The sequence below is a fragment of the Pararge aegeria genome, chromosome 11, assembly GCF_905163445.1.
Source record: "Pararge aegeria chromosome 11, ilParAegt1.1, whole genome shotgun sequence".
NCBI classification, from domain to species: Eukaryota; Metazoa; Arthropoda; class Insecta; order Lepidoptera; family Nymphalidae; genus Pararge; species Pararge aegeria.
The window spans coordinates 14,313,930-14,327,715 of NC_053190.1; the positions used below are offsets into that span (position 1 = coordinate 14,313,930).

Below are 13,786 nucleotides of genomic sequence, written 5' to 3' on the forward strand. Positions count from 1 at the left end.
GTACAAAGAACCATATCTGATTTACGTTCAGTGCCAATCTATTTGAAAAGGATTCACTTATTTAATTAGAACAACGACAACCTTAATTAAAGGAAAGTATTTTCCCTTTGATACAGTTTTTAGTACCAATCTAAGAAAGGAAAATCTTGGATTTATATCGAATGAAGGAAAGATGGAGAATACAAATTATAAATTGTGTTGGAAAATCCAAGCGAAATGACAATTGTTGTTTCGTAATTGAAGGTTTCTTTGAATAATAGAAACAATTTGTATTGTAACAATCAATATAATCTCAATCGCATACTACTTACTGTATGTTTATGTAATTTCCTCATCATCATCATATCAACCGATAGACGTCATCTGCGGACATATGTACTTTTTTAAGTTTAACTATATATTTTCTTCGTACACTAAATATACTAAACATTTAGTATTTTTTTATTTATCTAGATACAATAAATGCTTTTTGGATTTGTTCAATTTAGTTCTAAAAATTACTAGAAATAACTACATAAAATATGATTTTTGTAACATGTTTGTTAAAAGTCCAACACAAATTTGGACCACGCTATTTTCAGTATTTTACTTTTAGAAAACATTAAATAACCGTTATTTAGTGTCACGTAAATAGTGTGGTCTGACGATCTTATTGTTTCCGGTTTCCGTATAATAAATATATATATTTTTTTAAATGCGATAGTTAAGCCTGATAATACTATACTTCTTTTTTTACGGGACATAAACAATACCCTATCTAAAAAGTACACATTCAAAACATGAGATTATGAGAAGCATGCACAAATAATAAAATAATAAATGACATGCGTTTAGAGTAAAAATAATTTTAAAATAAATACTTATTTATACATTTTGTGATTTCTCTTCACTTTTTACGGGATTTCGCTTTGTAGGGAGTTCCATATTCCACGGTTTTGTGCAGCTTGCGTTCTCTTGGTTATGTATGCTAAAGTGTTCATTTAAGTTCTGTTCCAATTTTTTCGAGTCTTTGTACTAAACTTGGTAAACTGTTACAGAAAACCATCGCTTATAAATAGAGCAACACTTCACAGGTTATGCAAGAAACACATCTTACAAAGTACAGCTTTGTGTCCATCGATCTGCAGGGCTAGCACGGGCGGGAGATAAAAGTTATACCCTCCGACTATATCCCCGACAAGGGACATAATTATGTCTCTTTCACGTTAATTAACGTGCCCACCTGCTAAATTACTGGAACATGGAATAGGAGAACTTTACACCCGTTTATTAATGCACTAATATTATTTGGATATTATTTCCACTTGTGCGCCAGTGCTCTGAGAGTTGTTGAAGCTGTGGGAGAAGATAAATTTATATCATTTCCCCGGGGATATAATTGTCTCCTGCCCATACTAGCCGTGCTAAAGGCGTAGGTGTTAAGCCACATGTGCCTGTAATTAAACCGAAAACGCTCTTCAGACTGGAATAGAGCAATGCCGCTCGGTTACAAAAGATTAAAGATGATAGATTAAGATTACTCCCCTGCTATGTCTGGCCGGTAGTTTTATATCGTAGTGAAGCTTTGACTCTAAAAGAGGAAGAAGTCATGGTTGCGTAACTTCCGTGAATGGACCAATATTGTAAGCGTGGAAACATTATTTCGCTCGCGCAAGACCACGAGAAGTTTGCTGAGCTGACGGCCAGCCTCCACTAGTGGAGAGGCACAAAAAGAGAGAGAGAGAGAGAGAGAGAGAGAGAGAGAGAGAGAGAGAGAGAGAGAGAGAGAGAGAGAGCTCGGTAGCAGAAAAAAGTAAACAAGCAAGTTTTTTTTATTCCACTACAAGTTAGCCCTTGATTGCAATCTCATCTGTTGGTAAGTGATGATAAAGTCTAAGATGTAGCGGTTTCTACGCGACATCACACCGGAACACTAAATCGCTCAGCGGCACGTCTTTGTCGGTAGGGTGGTAACTAGCCAGGGGCAAAGCCTCACACCAGACCTGACAAGAGAAAATTCAGAAATTATAAATTCCCAAATCGCCCCTGCCAGGAATCGTATCCGGGACCTCCTACAACGCTATTATATTTTATATAATTTTAAAGCTCGCTCTTCAAACTTACATAAAATCTTACAAGCTAGCCGTATAACCCATTTATTTATTATATTCCTATTCACAACGCTCACCATTGCGCCAGGGAAGTCGTCAAAACAAAACAAGTACAAAAGCTCTTCTACTAATATACATAGATATTTGGATAATTCTATTTTCCATAAAATAACGTCAGTTGATGCGAGACAAAATTAGTAAATTTACCTGATAACAGCATAGTCACCTGGGACCCCCTACTTAAATTCACAGCGCTCACCGTTGCATCATGGAGGTCGTCAAAAGAAAACAAGTACGTCAAAACAATTCAATTAACTATGTATATATGGGCGCAAATCGCCACCTGTCGGCAATAATTGGCGACTTTTGATATTTATGTTTTAGTTTATCGTTAAAGTGAATATTTTATTATAAAAATATCTGAAATATATCAGATTTAAATTCAAATAGTTATTTGTAAACATAAAACCGCTACTTATTAGGGCCTGATATTTAATAGACACTGTTTTGACTGTTTGAATGTTTTCAAGATATTTGATGTTCCATTTATTGTTAAACTACTTTATTTACTGTGAAAATGTTCAAATTAATATCTTATAGAATTAATATCATTATTCTGTATCAAACTTTATTATTTTATGCAATAAGTCTTTCTTTAATTCATTTTAAATCTGGCCTGCAGCGCCATCTTTAGACTGACTAATGTTTGTTGCAATTAAATGAACAAATCTCTGTATTATATAAATGATTAATCATTTTATGTAATTTAAATTGATTAAACATTTATTATAAATAATAAGGAATATTTTAAGAATTATTTTGCAGTACCTTATTTTATTTGTTTGTTTCAAAAGAAGTTGTATTTGCTATATCCGTTTTAGCCATTAAAAACTAACAGTAAACCTCATAATTGAAAGGAGATGAAAATCAACAGACTTTATGAAATGGAAAACGGACAGTTATTCAAATAGCTATGTATATTAGTAATAGTGGAGCTTTTGTATTTTTTTTTTTACAACCTCCCTGGCGCAACGGAGAGCGCTGTGAATTTAAGCAGAAGGTCCGGGTGACTATGCTGTTATCAGGTAAAATTAACTAATTTTATCTCGCATCACCTGACTTTATTATATGGAAAATAGAGTTATTCAAATATCTATGAATATTAGTAGCAGAGCTACTAATATATGTCGGCGATACGCCAGGGTTTTCACGCTCGGTGTCCATTATAATAAAATAACTCACAAAATATCACGTAGTTTATTTTCGCACAATTGCTGTAGGAGGTCCCGGATACGATTCCTGGCAGGGGCGATTTGGGAATTTATAATTTCTGAATTTTCTCTTGTCAGGTCTGGTGTGAGGCTTTGCCCCTGGCTAGTTACCACCCTACCGACAAAGACGTGCCGCTGAGCGATTTAGTGTTCCGGTGTGATGTCGCGTAGAAACCGCTACATCTTAGACTTTATCATCACTTACCAACAGATGAGATTGCAATCAAGGGCTAACTTGTAGTGGAATAAAAAAAACTTGCTTGTTTACTTTTTTCTGCTACCGAGCTCTCTCTCTCTCTCTCTCTCTCTCTCTCTCTCTCTCTCTCTCTCTCTCTCTCTCTCTCTCTCTCTCTCTCTCTCTTTTTGTGCCTCTCCACTAGTGGAGGCTGGTTAATCCTAAGGCCTTCAATGGTTAAATGTACGTAAACGGCAGTTGGAAGAAGTCTTTGATTTCAAAGGGCACGGTCACGAACCTTTGTGGCCGGTAACGAAACGGAGCTAAACTGCTAGCGCAAATTAGACCACCCTTTGTGCCATCATTAATTGTACTGACGAGCACAAAGAGAATTATTATATTTTATATAATTTTAAAGCTCGCTCTTCAAACTTACATAAAATCTTACAAGCTAGCCGTATAACCCATTTATTTATTATATTCCTATTCACAACGCTCACCATTGCGCCAGGGAAGTCGTCAAAACAAAACAAGTACAAAAGCTCTTCTACTAATATACATAGATATTTGGATAATTCTATTTTCCATAAAATAACGTCAGTTGATGCGAGACAAAATTAGTAAATTTACCTGATAACAGCATAGTCACCTGGGACCCCCTACTTAAATTCACAGCGCTCACCGTTGCATCATGGAGGTCGTCAAAAGAAAACAAGTACGTCAAAACAATTCAATTAACTATGTATATATGGGCGCAAATCGCCACCTGTCGGCAATAATTGGCGACTTTTGATATTTATGTTTTAGTTTATCGTTAAAGTGAATATTTTATTATAAAAATATCTGAAATATATCAGATTTAAATTCAAATAGTTATTTGTAAACATAAAACCGCTACTTATTAGGGCCTGATATTTAATAGACACTGTTTTGACTGTTTGAATGTTTTCAAGATATTTGATGTTCCATTTATTGTTAAACTACTTTATTTACTGTGAAAATGTTCAAATTAATATCTTATAGAATTAATATCATTATTCTGTATCAAACTTTATTATTTTATGCAATAAGTCTTTCTTTAATTCATTTTAAATCTGGCCTGCAGCGCCATCTTTAGACTGACTAATGTTTGTTGCAATTAAATGAACAAATCTCTGTATTATATAAATGATTAATCATTTTATGTAATTTAAATTGATTAAACATTTATTATAAATAATAAGGAATATTTTAAGAATTATTTTGCAGTACCTTATTTTATTTGTTTGTTTCAAAAGAAGTTGTATTTGCTATATCCGTTTTAGCCATTGTAAGGAAACTATAAAAGCGTTTAATTTATGTAAATCGGCTCTGTTCTATACTAGCAATTGTGCGAAAATAAACTACGTGATATTTTGTGAGTTATTTTATTATAATGGACACCGAGCGTGAAAACCCTGGCGTATCGCCGACATATATTAGTAGCTCTGCTACTAATATTCATAGATATTTGAATAACTCTATTTTCCATATAATAAAGTCAGGTGATGCGAGATAAAATTAGTTAATTTTACCTGATAACAGCATAGTCACCCGGACCTTCTGCTTAAATTCACAGCGCTCTCCGTTGCGCCAGGGAGGTTGTAAAAAAAAAAATACAAAAGCTCCACTATTACTAATATACATAGCTATTTGAATAACTGTCCGTTTTCCATTTCATAAAGTCTGTTGATTTTCATCTCCTTTCAATTATGAGGTTTACTGTTAGTTTTTATATGTGATTTCATAACTGGACTTCCCTCAACTCAATAGGTACTGACAGAATACCAGCGTTGTGGGTACATTAGTATCCGGAACGTTAAGCTGAGTCAGAACCTTTTTATTGGCAAGACACATCATAGACTTAAACTATTAATAATTGAGTATAAAATTTAAAGTTACTCCTTATGTAAGTCTGTTTGTGTTGTTCTGGTAAATAAACAAATTCTATTCTATTCTATTCTAGATAAAATTAGTTTAATTTACCTGATAACAGCATAGCCCTCTTGATAAGACGTAGACACGATCAAAGAGCGAGAATAATGAAGCGGAGGGTTGGTGGATGGTGCATACAATGGTTCGCCCCTGTCGTGATAGCAACCGTAGAAGCACCACTAGATGACGTATTGACACTATGTCCAGGCCCCTGAAAGATTGATTAAATTGTTTTTTTTTTTTCAAAAAAGTAAAAAGTAAGTATTACATTTAAAAGGTGTAAAACATAAACTCTTAAGAGTTTTATTATTGCATAGAAGTAGGCGTTACTTTGCGGAAATCCATGATATATTATGAAAATTAAGCTTAATTTGCTATAGTCCGCGAAAAGCAGGAGAATCTGTATAGTGTAATTTATAATTTAAATTGTTACAATGTATAATTGTTAAACAATTATTCATTAAAGTCAACATCGCTCCGGTTTCGGAGCGAGACGTGATTAGAGGGTACATTGCCGAAGAACTGTTTGGTGTGGAGTATAAGGATTGAAGAAATTATAAATTCACCATACAGGTTCTCTTGCTTTTCGCGGACTATAGCAATTTAAGCTTAATTTTCATAATATAAAATTGTTATTGAATTAGTTGTTTAAGCATCTGTGTTAAATGTCATACAACTTTCGTCACCCGTTTTACTGTAAGGTTTGTTTTAAAAAACGCTTTTACTCGTTACTGCGAATTTTAAAGCTCGCTCTTCAAACTTACATAAAATCTTACAAGCTAGCCGTATAACCCATTTATGGGTGGATTTTAACTCCTTTCTTGCGGATACGAATTAGGAAGCTGCATCTTATGCATTCTTCAAACCTCTATTTCAACAGGGGCTCCCAACCTTATTAAGCGGGGCGGCGCACTAAAAACTCAAGAAATTTGTGATAGCGCCCGCTTCCTAAACTAGCTACTCAAAATATAAAGGTACTTGTAAGTCAGGCAGAAAGGTGCAAAAAAATAAAACATTCTGATTATAAAACTAGCAAAACCATAATAAATTTTAAGAAGAAATTAAAAAACATAAAACTTCCCCAACAATGTTATGGCTGAGCTTGGTGATCTCCACACATCTTTTGAAAGTGACACTGCTTCTCAAAGACGATCAAAAATAATTTTTTCTCGATCTTTTTGTAGTACCTACAGAAGGAGCGTTTGCGTCAACTCTGTACTTTCTATGGCGCCTTGGTTGGGAAAGTTGCCTATAATAACCTCTATAAGGCTTCCAAAATAAATAAAATCCATGCATAATCCCTGAATAATCCTTCACCCTAGAAGATGCGGTTCCTTATTGACTGATCCAAAATTTAACGCGTACTAACTGACAATCTGACGAACAAGAGTTAACAAAAAAAATTCATCATCATCATCCTCATATCAGCCCATTGCCGGCCCATTATCACGTCATTAGCACGGGTCTCCTCCCACGCTGTCTCAGTGTGGACATTATGTAGAACTCTCAGGCATGCAGGTTACCTCACAATGTTTTCCTTGAAGCAAGTGAACATAATAAGTTTGGCAAAATGAACAATTTTTTAACTTACTTGTATGTATGATACGAGTAAGTTAAAAAATTGTTCATTGATCTACCTATATTATTATATGTCAGTGCTTCCAAGATCCCAAAATCCCACGAATCAAAAATAAAAGTATTCAATCGAATGCATTACTTGGCATTTTCGTGTTTCAATTTTCTAAACACGACTCGGGTTTATGTGCAATAAAACGTTACTGTTGGTGTGATTAACTGGTTACGAGTTCTACATTGTATTGTATACAGGAGTTGTGTGGCCTAGTTTCGAGAGCGACATATTGTTCTGGTTACGTAAATTAAAACTGATCACAGTGATTTAGGATTCGATTCCCGGGTCGATTACTCGACCCGGAAATAACTAAATTTATATATTTATAAATTATAAAATTGGCTTTATCTCAGTATTCCGGTAGTCATAACTCCACCCCCGGGCTCCACTGTTGGACTAAAGGCCTCTCCCAGCGGTAGGGTATGCCCATAATCACCACGTTGGGGAAACGTATGGGGGACGTTGGGGTGATCGTTTTACGGTGGTAGTAGCACGGAGGACGCCGTGGCTTTTTTTTCGTTATATTACCTTAATCAAAATTCAAAATTCATTTATTTCAAGTAGGCCTAAATAAGCACCTTTGAAACGTCAGGTCGTCTGTTTGTAGTGACTCTACCAGTGGTTCAGAAGGCAGATTCTACCGAGAAGAAGCCGGCAAGAAACTCAGCAGGATCGAAAATAAGAAATCGCAACGTATGACACCCGCGATGGAGTAGGGGTGGTGACTAATGTAATTTTAGTATGCTGTCACTACACGTATTAAATTACGCGATTATTATTACTGTGAATACCCACGAACTCACATCAGAGCAGCATGGTGGATCTATCCTATTAAATTTTCTCCGTGAAAGAGAAAGCCCGTGGCCTGTGGGGTGTCATTAGGCTAAGCATACCCAGATGAATAGATCATCAGGGTCCAGAATTAATAATTAGAAATCATGATCTAAGATCTCAATTAAGTATCAGGAATTAAAAAATTAGAAGAGATATAAAATAGCTTCTTACGTGGTAGGTTCATCAAGGAATATGATTGGCGGGTTGTTGACCAGCTCCAACGCCACTGAGAGACGTTTAGATTGACCACCAGATAGGTTTTGAGACATTGTGTTGTGATGGTCCCACAGGCCAAGAGTTTGAAGTATCTCCTCCACCTGGCAATGATAAAAAAATATATTTGAAAAGTTGTATCTCAAGATCCTGCGTACAATTATCAGGTCAGATCTAAAAAGTTATTCATTCGGATTTCCCATCAGGAAATTTTGATACGAGAGATTGTTAAAATATTCGGTACCTAACTAATAACAAAGAAAATATGCACATTCTAAAATGGTCGGTCATTCTGACGTCAGAATGACCGGCTTGACTTGGCTGTTGCCTGTCCAAGCCGTGTAACTCAAAAAGTTGTACAAACATACTTTCTTGGATTTTAACTTTATTATAGACCGTTAGCGCTTTTCTAACACCATACTTTTTTGTCAATCAACTTGTGAACTATTTTTTGTTTCAGGTTCATCTCTAAGGTTACACTTTATCTTTTAACTTTTTCTTACCCTGGTTTATGTAATGCTATTAATTTCATTAAAAGCATTACATTCGGCTGTCAATACATATTCGTTCCAGATTTTGTGTTAAACCGAATGGAATTTAATTTAAATTTGCTTAGACAATGAAACTGCCTTAGTTATCAAAATCTGTAATATTGTTGTGTCGTTTATCACTAAAAAGATATGATAAAGTTAAAATGATAATATTTCATACAAGTAAAAACGAAAAAAATATTTTCTAAAACAAATATCGTGCTTTGTATATCATTTATTTGTGAAAGTTTTAAATCAATTTTGATCTATTAAAGCAGAAAAATATAAGAAACCAAAGAGGCGCCTTTGTTGAGACTGCTTCAAATAATTGGCTACAAAATGCTTTTACATAATAGCTGAATATTTTGTTCTCATTAAATAAACAGGACATTTACTAATTAATTTGAAGAAGAATATTGGATATTCTTTAAGAGGATTTCCGGAGAAAGTTGAAATAACTTTAATTCAGGACTGTTCTGATATGGAAGCCCCGTGGGAGATTATTGATGAAATCATATCCGCTCCGTTATTAAATTTCAATATTATGACGGACTTATCAAAATTGAAGATAAATATTTTATCAGAAGCTTTTACAATCAACAATACTCCTAATTACATTAATGGGCTCTGCACAGGCCTCTGATAGCTCATACGCAATAGGGGTTGAGAGCCAGTTTCCCGATTCTGGCCTCATGCGGGTTAAGGGGTAATTAAACTATCCTACATACATAACTCCTACATAAAAAAAAATCGTAGGTCTAAAAATAATCGTTTCACAGATGCGTCAGATACGCTTAAAGCGACTTTACCAGATGTGTCACATTAATTATTACAAATGAATCTGGAAGGAGGATATAATACGGTATCTTGGAAACCAACAAGAAACGTCTGGGTACAGTGTCAGCAGCTGCAGAAGGTACCCGTGTGGTACCCGTGCAGCTGGCTCTCTAGAAGCTAAAGTCACAGATTGTAGCGATTGAGTTTTACTGAGTCCAAGGCTGTGAGTTAGATTTTTTTTTTATTAACTATAGGCCAGCGCTTGGCGACAATCGTGCCCCTTAGAAAGCAATGATGAGGTCTAGGTTGGAGCACGCTTGCCTAGAAAAAGCCTATTCAACCTAGCCTTAAAGGTACTTAAATTTTACGTGGCAGGAAACACAGTTGCCGGGAGGGCGTTCCACATCTGAGCGGTGCATCAGAAACGTGGATAAAAAAAGTTTCGTGCGTGATGATGGAATATCAACGCGAATATCTCGCTGTTCTGTGGTAGAACGGGGAAGGAGGGACAAGATTGAAGATTCCCACAACTAGAAAATGTTAGTGTGATAAACATGATGTCACTGTCTGGCTGTTTATCTGCATATTTTAAGTATTTATGTATATTATTTTTAAAAATATTCATCATTAAACTTAGTACTTATAACAAAAGCTACTATTGTCTATATATATTTATTAATTTATTCAAATTGAAGAAACAAAATTACTCCCTTTTTTAACACTCATGCAATTTTAACACTGTCGACCTCAAACCAATAGAAATAAACGACCTCTAACTGTTCTATAAAGAGCGCTTGACCTATGATCTAATATAAACATAATCTGACACTTCGAAAAAAAATCCATTAGCGTGGGTAAAATCTATACATGCATATGAATCCATTATAATATTATAAATGCTAAAGTGTGCTTGTTAATTTGTTTGTCCTTCATTTACGCACTATCTAATTCAACTTGATTGGCATAGAATAAGTTGCAAGGATGGAGGCTAATTTTCATCCAAAAAAAAAATCTTTCCGCGGGATTTGTATTCTTATGCTATTCCCTAGGTAACCTAGTAAACGTTATGTAATTAAAACATTAAATAACTACAATACCGATATAAATTTTATTTTAAGGCAAAGTTTCAGTCTTAAATCATATTGTTTGGTTACATGTATTATTAATATAGAACTGTTTAGATTTCCATCGAAGTTCCTTGATTTACGGCAGTTAGGCCACACTTCTATCTGCAGATCAGTAGATATAATGTGTGGGGGCTTGATCGAACGTATCTGTAATGATGGTTTTACAATTGTTGTCTGTAAAATGATATTGTGTGTAATAAAACTTTTAGTTTACAATAATATATGTATGTATCACAGAAAAAAACAGTGGTACATCTCCAGAGAGGTTTACCAAATTTATTTTACAGCAACAAAAAACTCAAATATATGCTTTAAAAACATTATCAAACCCGGACAACGTAGGTAGGTACTACACGATTAAAGTATTTTACATACAAGAAATCTCCGGGAAAACCGACGGCTACCGCGGTATTTGCAAAACTGTATTAACACGGATATAGTCGCGGGAAATAGCTAGTTTACGATAATTATGTCATTATTCCCTTTGATTCGAAGCTATAATAAGGAATCAAAGTCTTTGAAATAGTAGATGGAAACTGCAAAGTTTTCGACTAGATAAAGTCGCTATAAGACTGATATAAAAGGCATATACTAATTTCGTCATCGACGGTATTTGTTTAAAGCGCTCAGGCCGCGATTCCCAGAGAGTCGCAGGTTTAAATCCTGTCAGTTCCGAAAGTTTTTATATGCATTTTAAATTTATAAAATTGATAATTTCCCCAAGTGTAGGTAAAAGCACTAATAAAAATTATAAAATACCATAATATAAGGATTTTAAGATATTATAAGTGCAATAAAAATATACTCACAATCAGTTCTTTTTCTGCCCTGCCTAACTCTTTCCCTAGTTTGAGATCCGCAGCTATCATCATCGCCTCCTTGACGGTGAGCCACGGCTGCAATAGGTCATCCTGCATGATGTAGCTGCTGAGTTTCTTGAACACTCGCATATCGCGTGCATGCCCGTTCACCGTGATGCGCCCATTTACGCCGATCGAACTGTGAAAAGGTGCCTAGATTTTACTTTCTGTCCTTTGACAATTTCTGGATCTGGACCTGCTGGACATAGGTGTTTTTTAGGGAGTCCTGCAATCCACAGACCTGAGCCACTTGTTTCCAGCGGCTCCCAAGCGACTCGCTTGATGCCTAGATTTTACTGTCTGTCCTTTGACAATTTCTGGATCTGGACCTGCTGGACATAGTTGTTTTGTAGGGAGTCCTACAATCCACAGACCTGAGCCACTTGTTTCCAGCCGCTCCCAAGCGACTCGCTTGATGCCACTGCGTTTGGGGCCGACCTACGTTGCGTTTACCGGTGTGGGGTCGCCATTCCAGCACCTTAGGACCCCATCGTCCATCGGTTCTCCCAGCTATTGGCCCCGCCCATAACTACTTCAGCTGGTGGTTGCGTACTGTGGGTCAGGACGTACGGCTAAAATGGTTAAGTAAGAACAATAATTAGGTTTACTGTGAAGAAAATCGCTGCACCAGCGGATTTACCAGCCCGGAGTTTTAGACCGATGGATGCTGGAGACGAAAGATCCTGGAATGAAGTAAATTTCCCTGCAAACACAACGCAGGAAGTCCCGTTACTAGATATATCGACAGTTGGGTGCATGCAAAACACACCTGGTATTTTTAAAAAGGTCGTGGACGTTCCGTCGTTCCGTGGCGCATGAGAAGAGCGAACACGCTCGTCTAGACACGGCACCCCCGACTAAAGCACTGGAAGAATCGTTTAGGGGTCGATGCGTGACTCTGTGTGAGTGTGCCGTTTCGAACGTTTGTTCGTAGTTTCTATACTGCTGTAGCGTTTACTGTGACAAAGTGTAATCTAAGGCATGCGGTTGGACCAGATAAATGTTGGCTCGACCTCCCTGGTCCCGTGCAAAAAAAAAACCCAGATTCCATGATCCGCAGTCAAAATGCTACTACCCTGGTCCCGTGCAAAAATAAACTCCGCATCTCGTGATCCGCAGTCAAAATGCTACTACCCTGGTCTCGTGCAAAAATAAACTCCGCATCTCGTGATCCGCAGTCAAAATGCTACTACCCTGGTCTCGTGCAATAATAAACTCCGCATCTCGTGATCCGCAGTCAAAGGGACGTGCAAAAATAAACTCAGAATCTCTTGACCCGCAGTCAAAAATGCTAACTACTAGATCCACGAGGTAACTGATGGTGTTGGTAGATTATAAAAAATACAGAATTAATCAAATGACTTACGTGTATCCAGCTAGTATGTTCAACAGAGTTGACTTCCCCGCGCCTGAGGGTCCCAGGATGCATGTTAACTCTCCGGACCGAAACTCTCCTGACACGTTGTGAAGTATTCGAAGTTCTCCTGTAAATAAATGCATGTCTTTGTTGGTAGGGTTAACAAGCCAGTAGCCACGGCCGAAAGCTCTCACCAGATTAGGCCAGAGAAATTAAAAATTTCCAAATTTTCCGCCGGGAAATGAACCCGGGTCCTCCCATTTACGATACCACAGTGTTCACCACTGCGCCAGTGAGGTCGTCAGGGAGATGTATTTAACATCTCCCTGTTTGTTTCGAGGCTAAAGAAGACCTAAATTCAGTACCATACTGCACAGATATTACAAATCTCTACTTATAAATCACACACTGCGAACCAATTATTCTGCTGTATTATTAAGGCATATTGGACTCTTAAACCAAATTATTCATAAAACACGGTATAAAAGCTCGTTGTATTTTATTTTCAAGAAATTTATATCCATTTTGTAATAGATACAATTTTTGAAATACGCGTTTTAGTATTGGATATACCTATATTCAAAAATGAAATTATATTGAAACCTAGAAAATATGTTGCACGAATTGTATTCTTGGCACACTTTTCGTATATATTTCGGCTGTGAGAGAGGTTCTATAACAGGCATAAACCATCGAGATATCGCCATCTCTAACATCAATCGCCTGCATTTTTCCGCAAGAGTTTTTCAACAGGGCCCCAAGTTTTAGTGTGTGAAATAAGCATAAAAAATATTTTTGAAAAATAATGTACTGAAAATACGTTTATCATCATTAAATAATTTTATAGGTACCATAGTTACAAGATAAGTATTCACTGCCGAATACAATTTTTTTTATTTTTTTTTTTACAGAGACACTATTGCATTAGCGGCCTTGGGCCCAGCCTGATGTCTACAGAAACATTACTCT

At 36.3% G+C, this 13,786-nt stretch overlaps 1 protein-coding gene across 1 annotated transcript in view; it reads right to left on the reverse strand.

Moving 5' to 3' along the window:
* The window catches only part of LOC120627246 (ATP-binding cassette sub-family G member 1-like), a 109,956-nt gene that overhangs the window by 18,152 nt on the left and 78,018 nt on the right, over nucleotides 1-13,786 (reverse strand). Inside the window, exons 2-5 of the mRNA XM_039895155.1 lie at nucleotides 12,827-12,944; nucleotides 11,410-11,599; nucleotides 8,125-8,270; nucleotides 5,541-5,700 (exon numbers count right to left, since the gene is read on the reverse strand). Of these exons, the coding sequence (XP_039751089.1) occupies nucleotides 5,541-5,700; nucleotides 8,125-8,270; nucleotides 11,410-11,599; nucleotides 12,827-12,944 (614 nt within the window). The remainder of the gene's footprint in view (nucleotides 1-5,540; nucleotides 5,701-8,124; nucleotides 8,271-11,409; nucleotides 11,600-12,826; nucleotides 12,945-13,786) is intronic.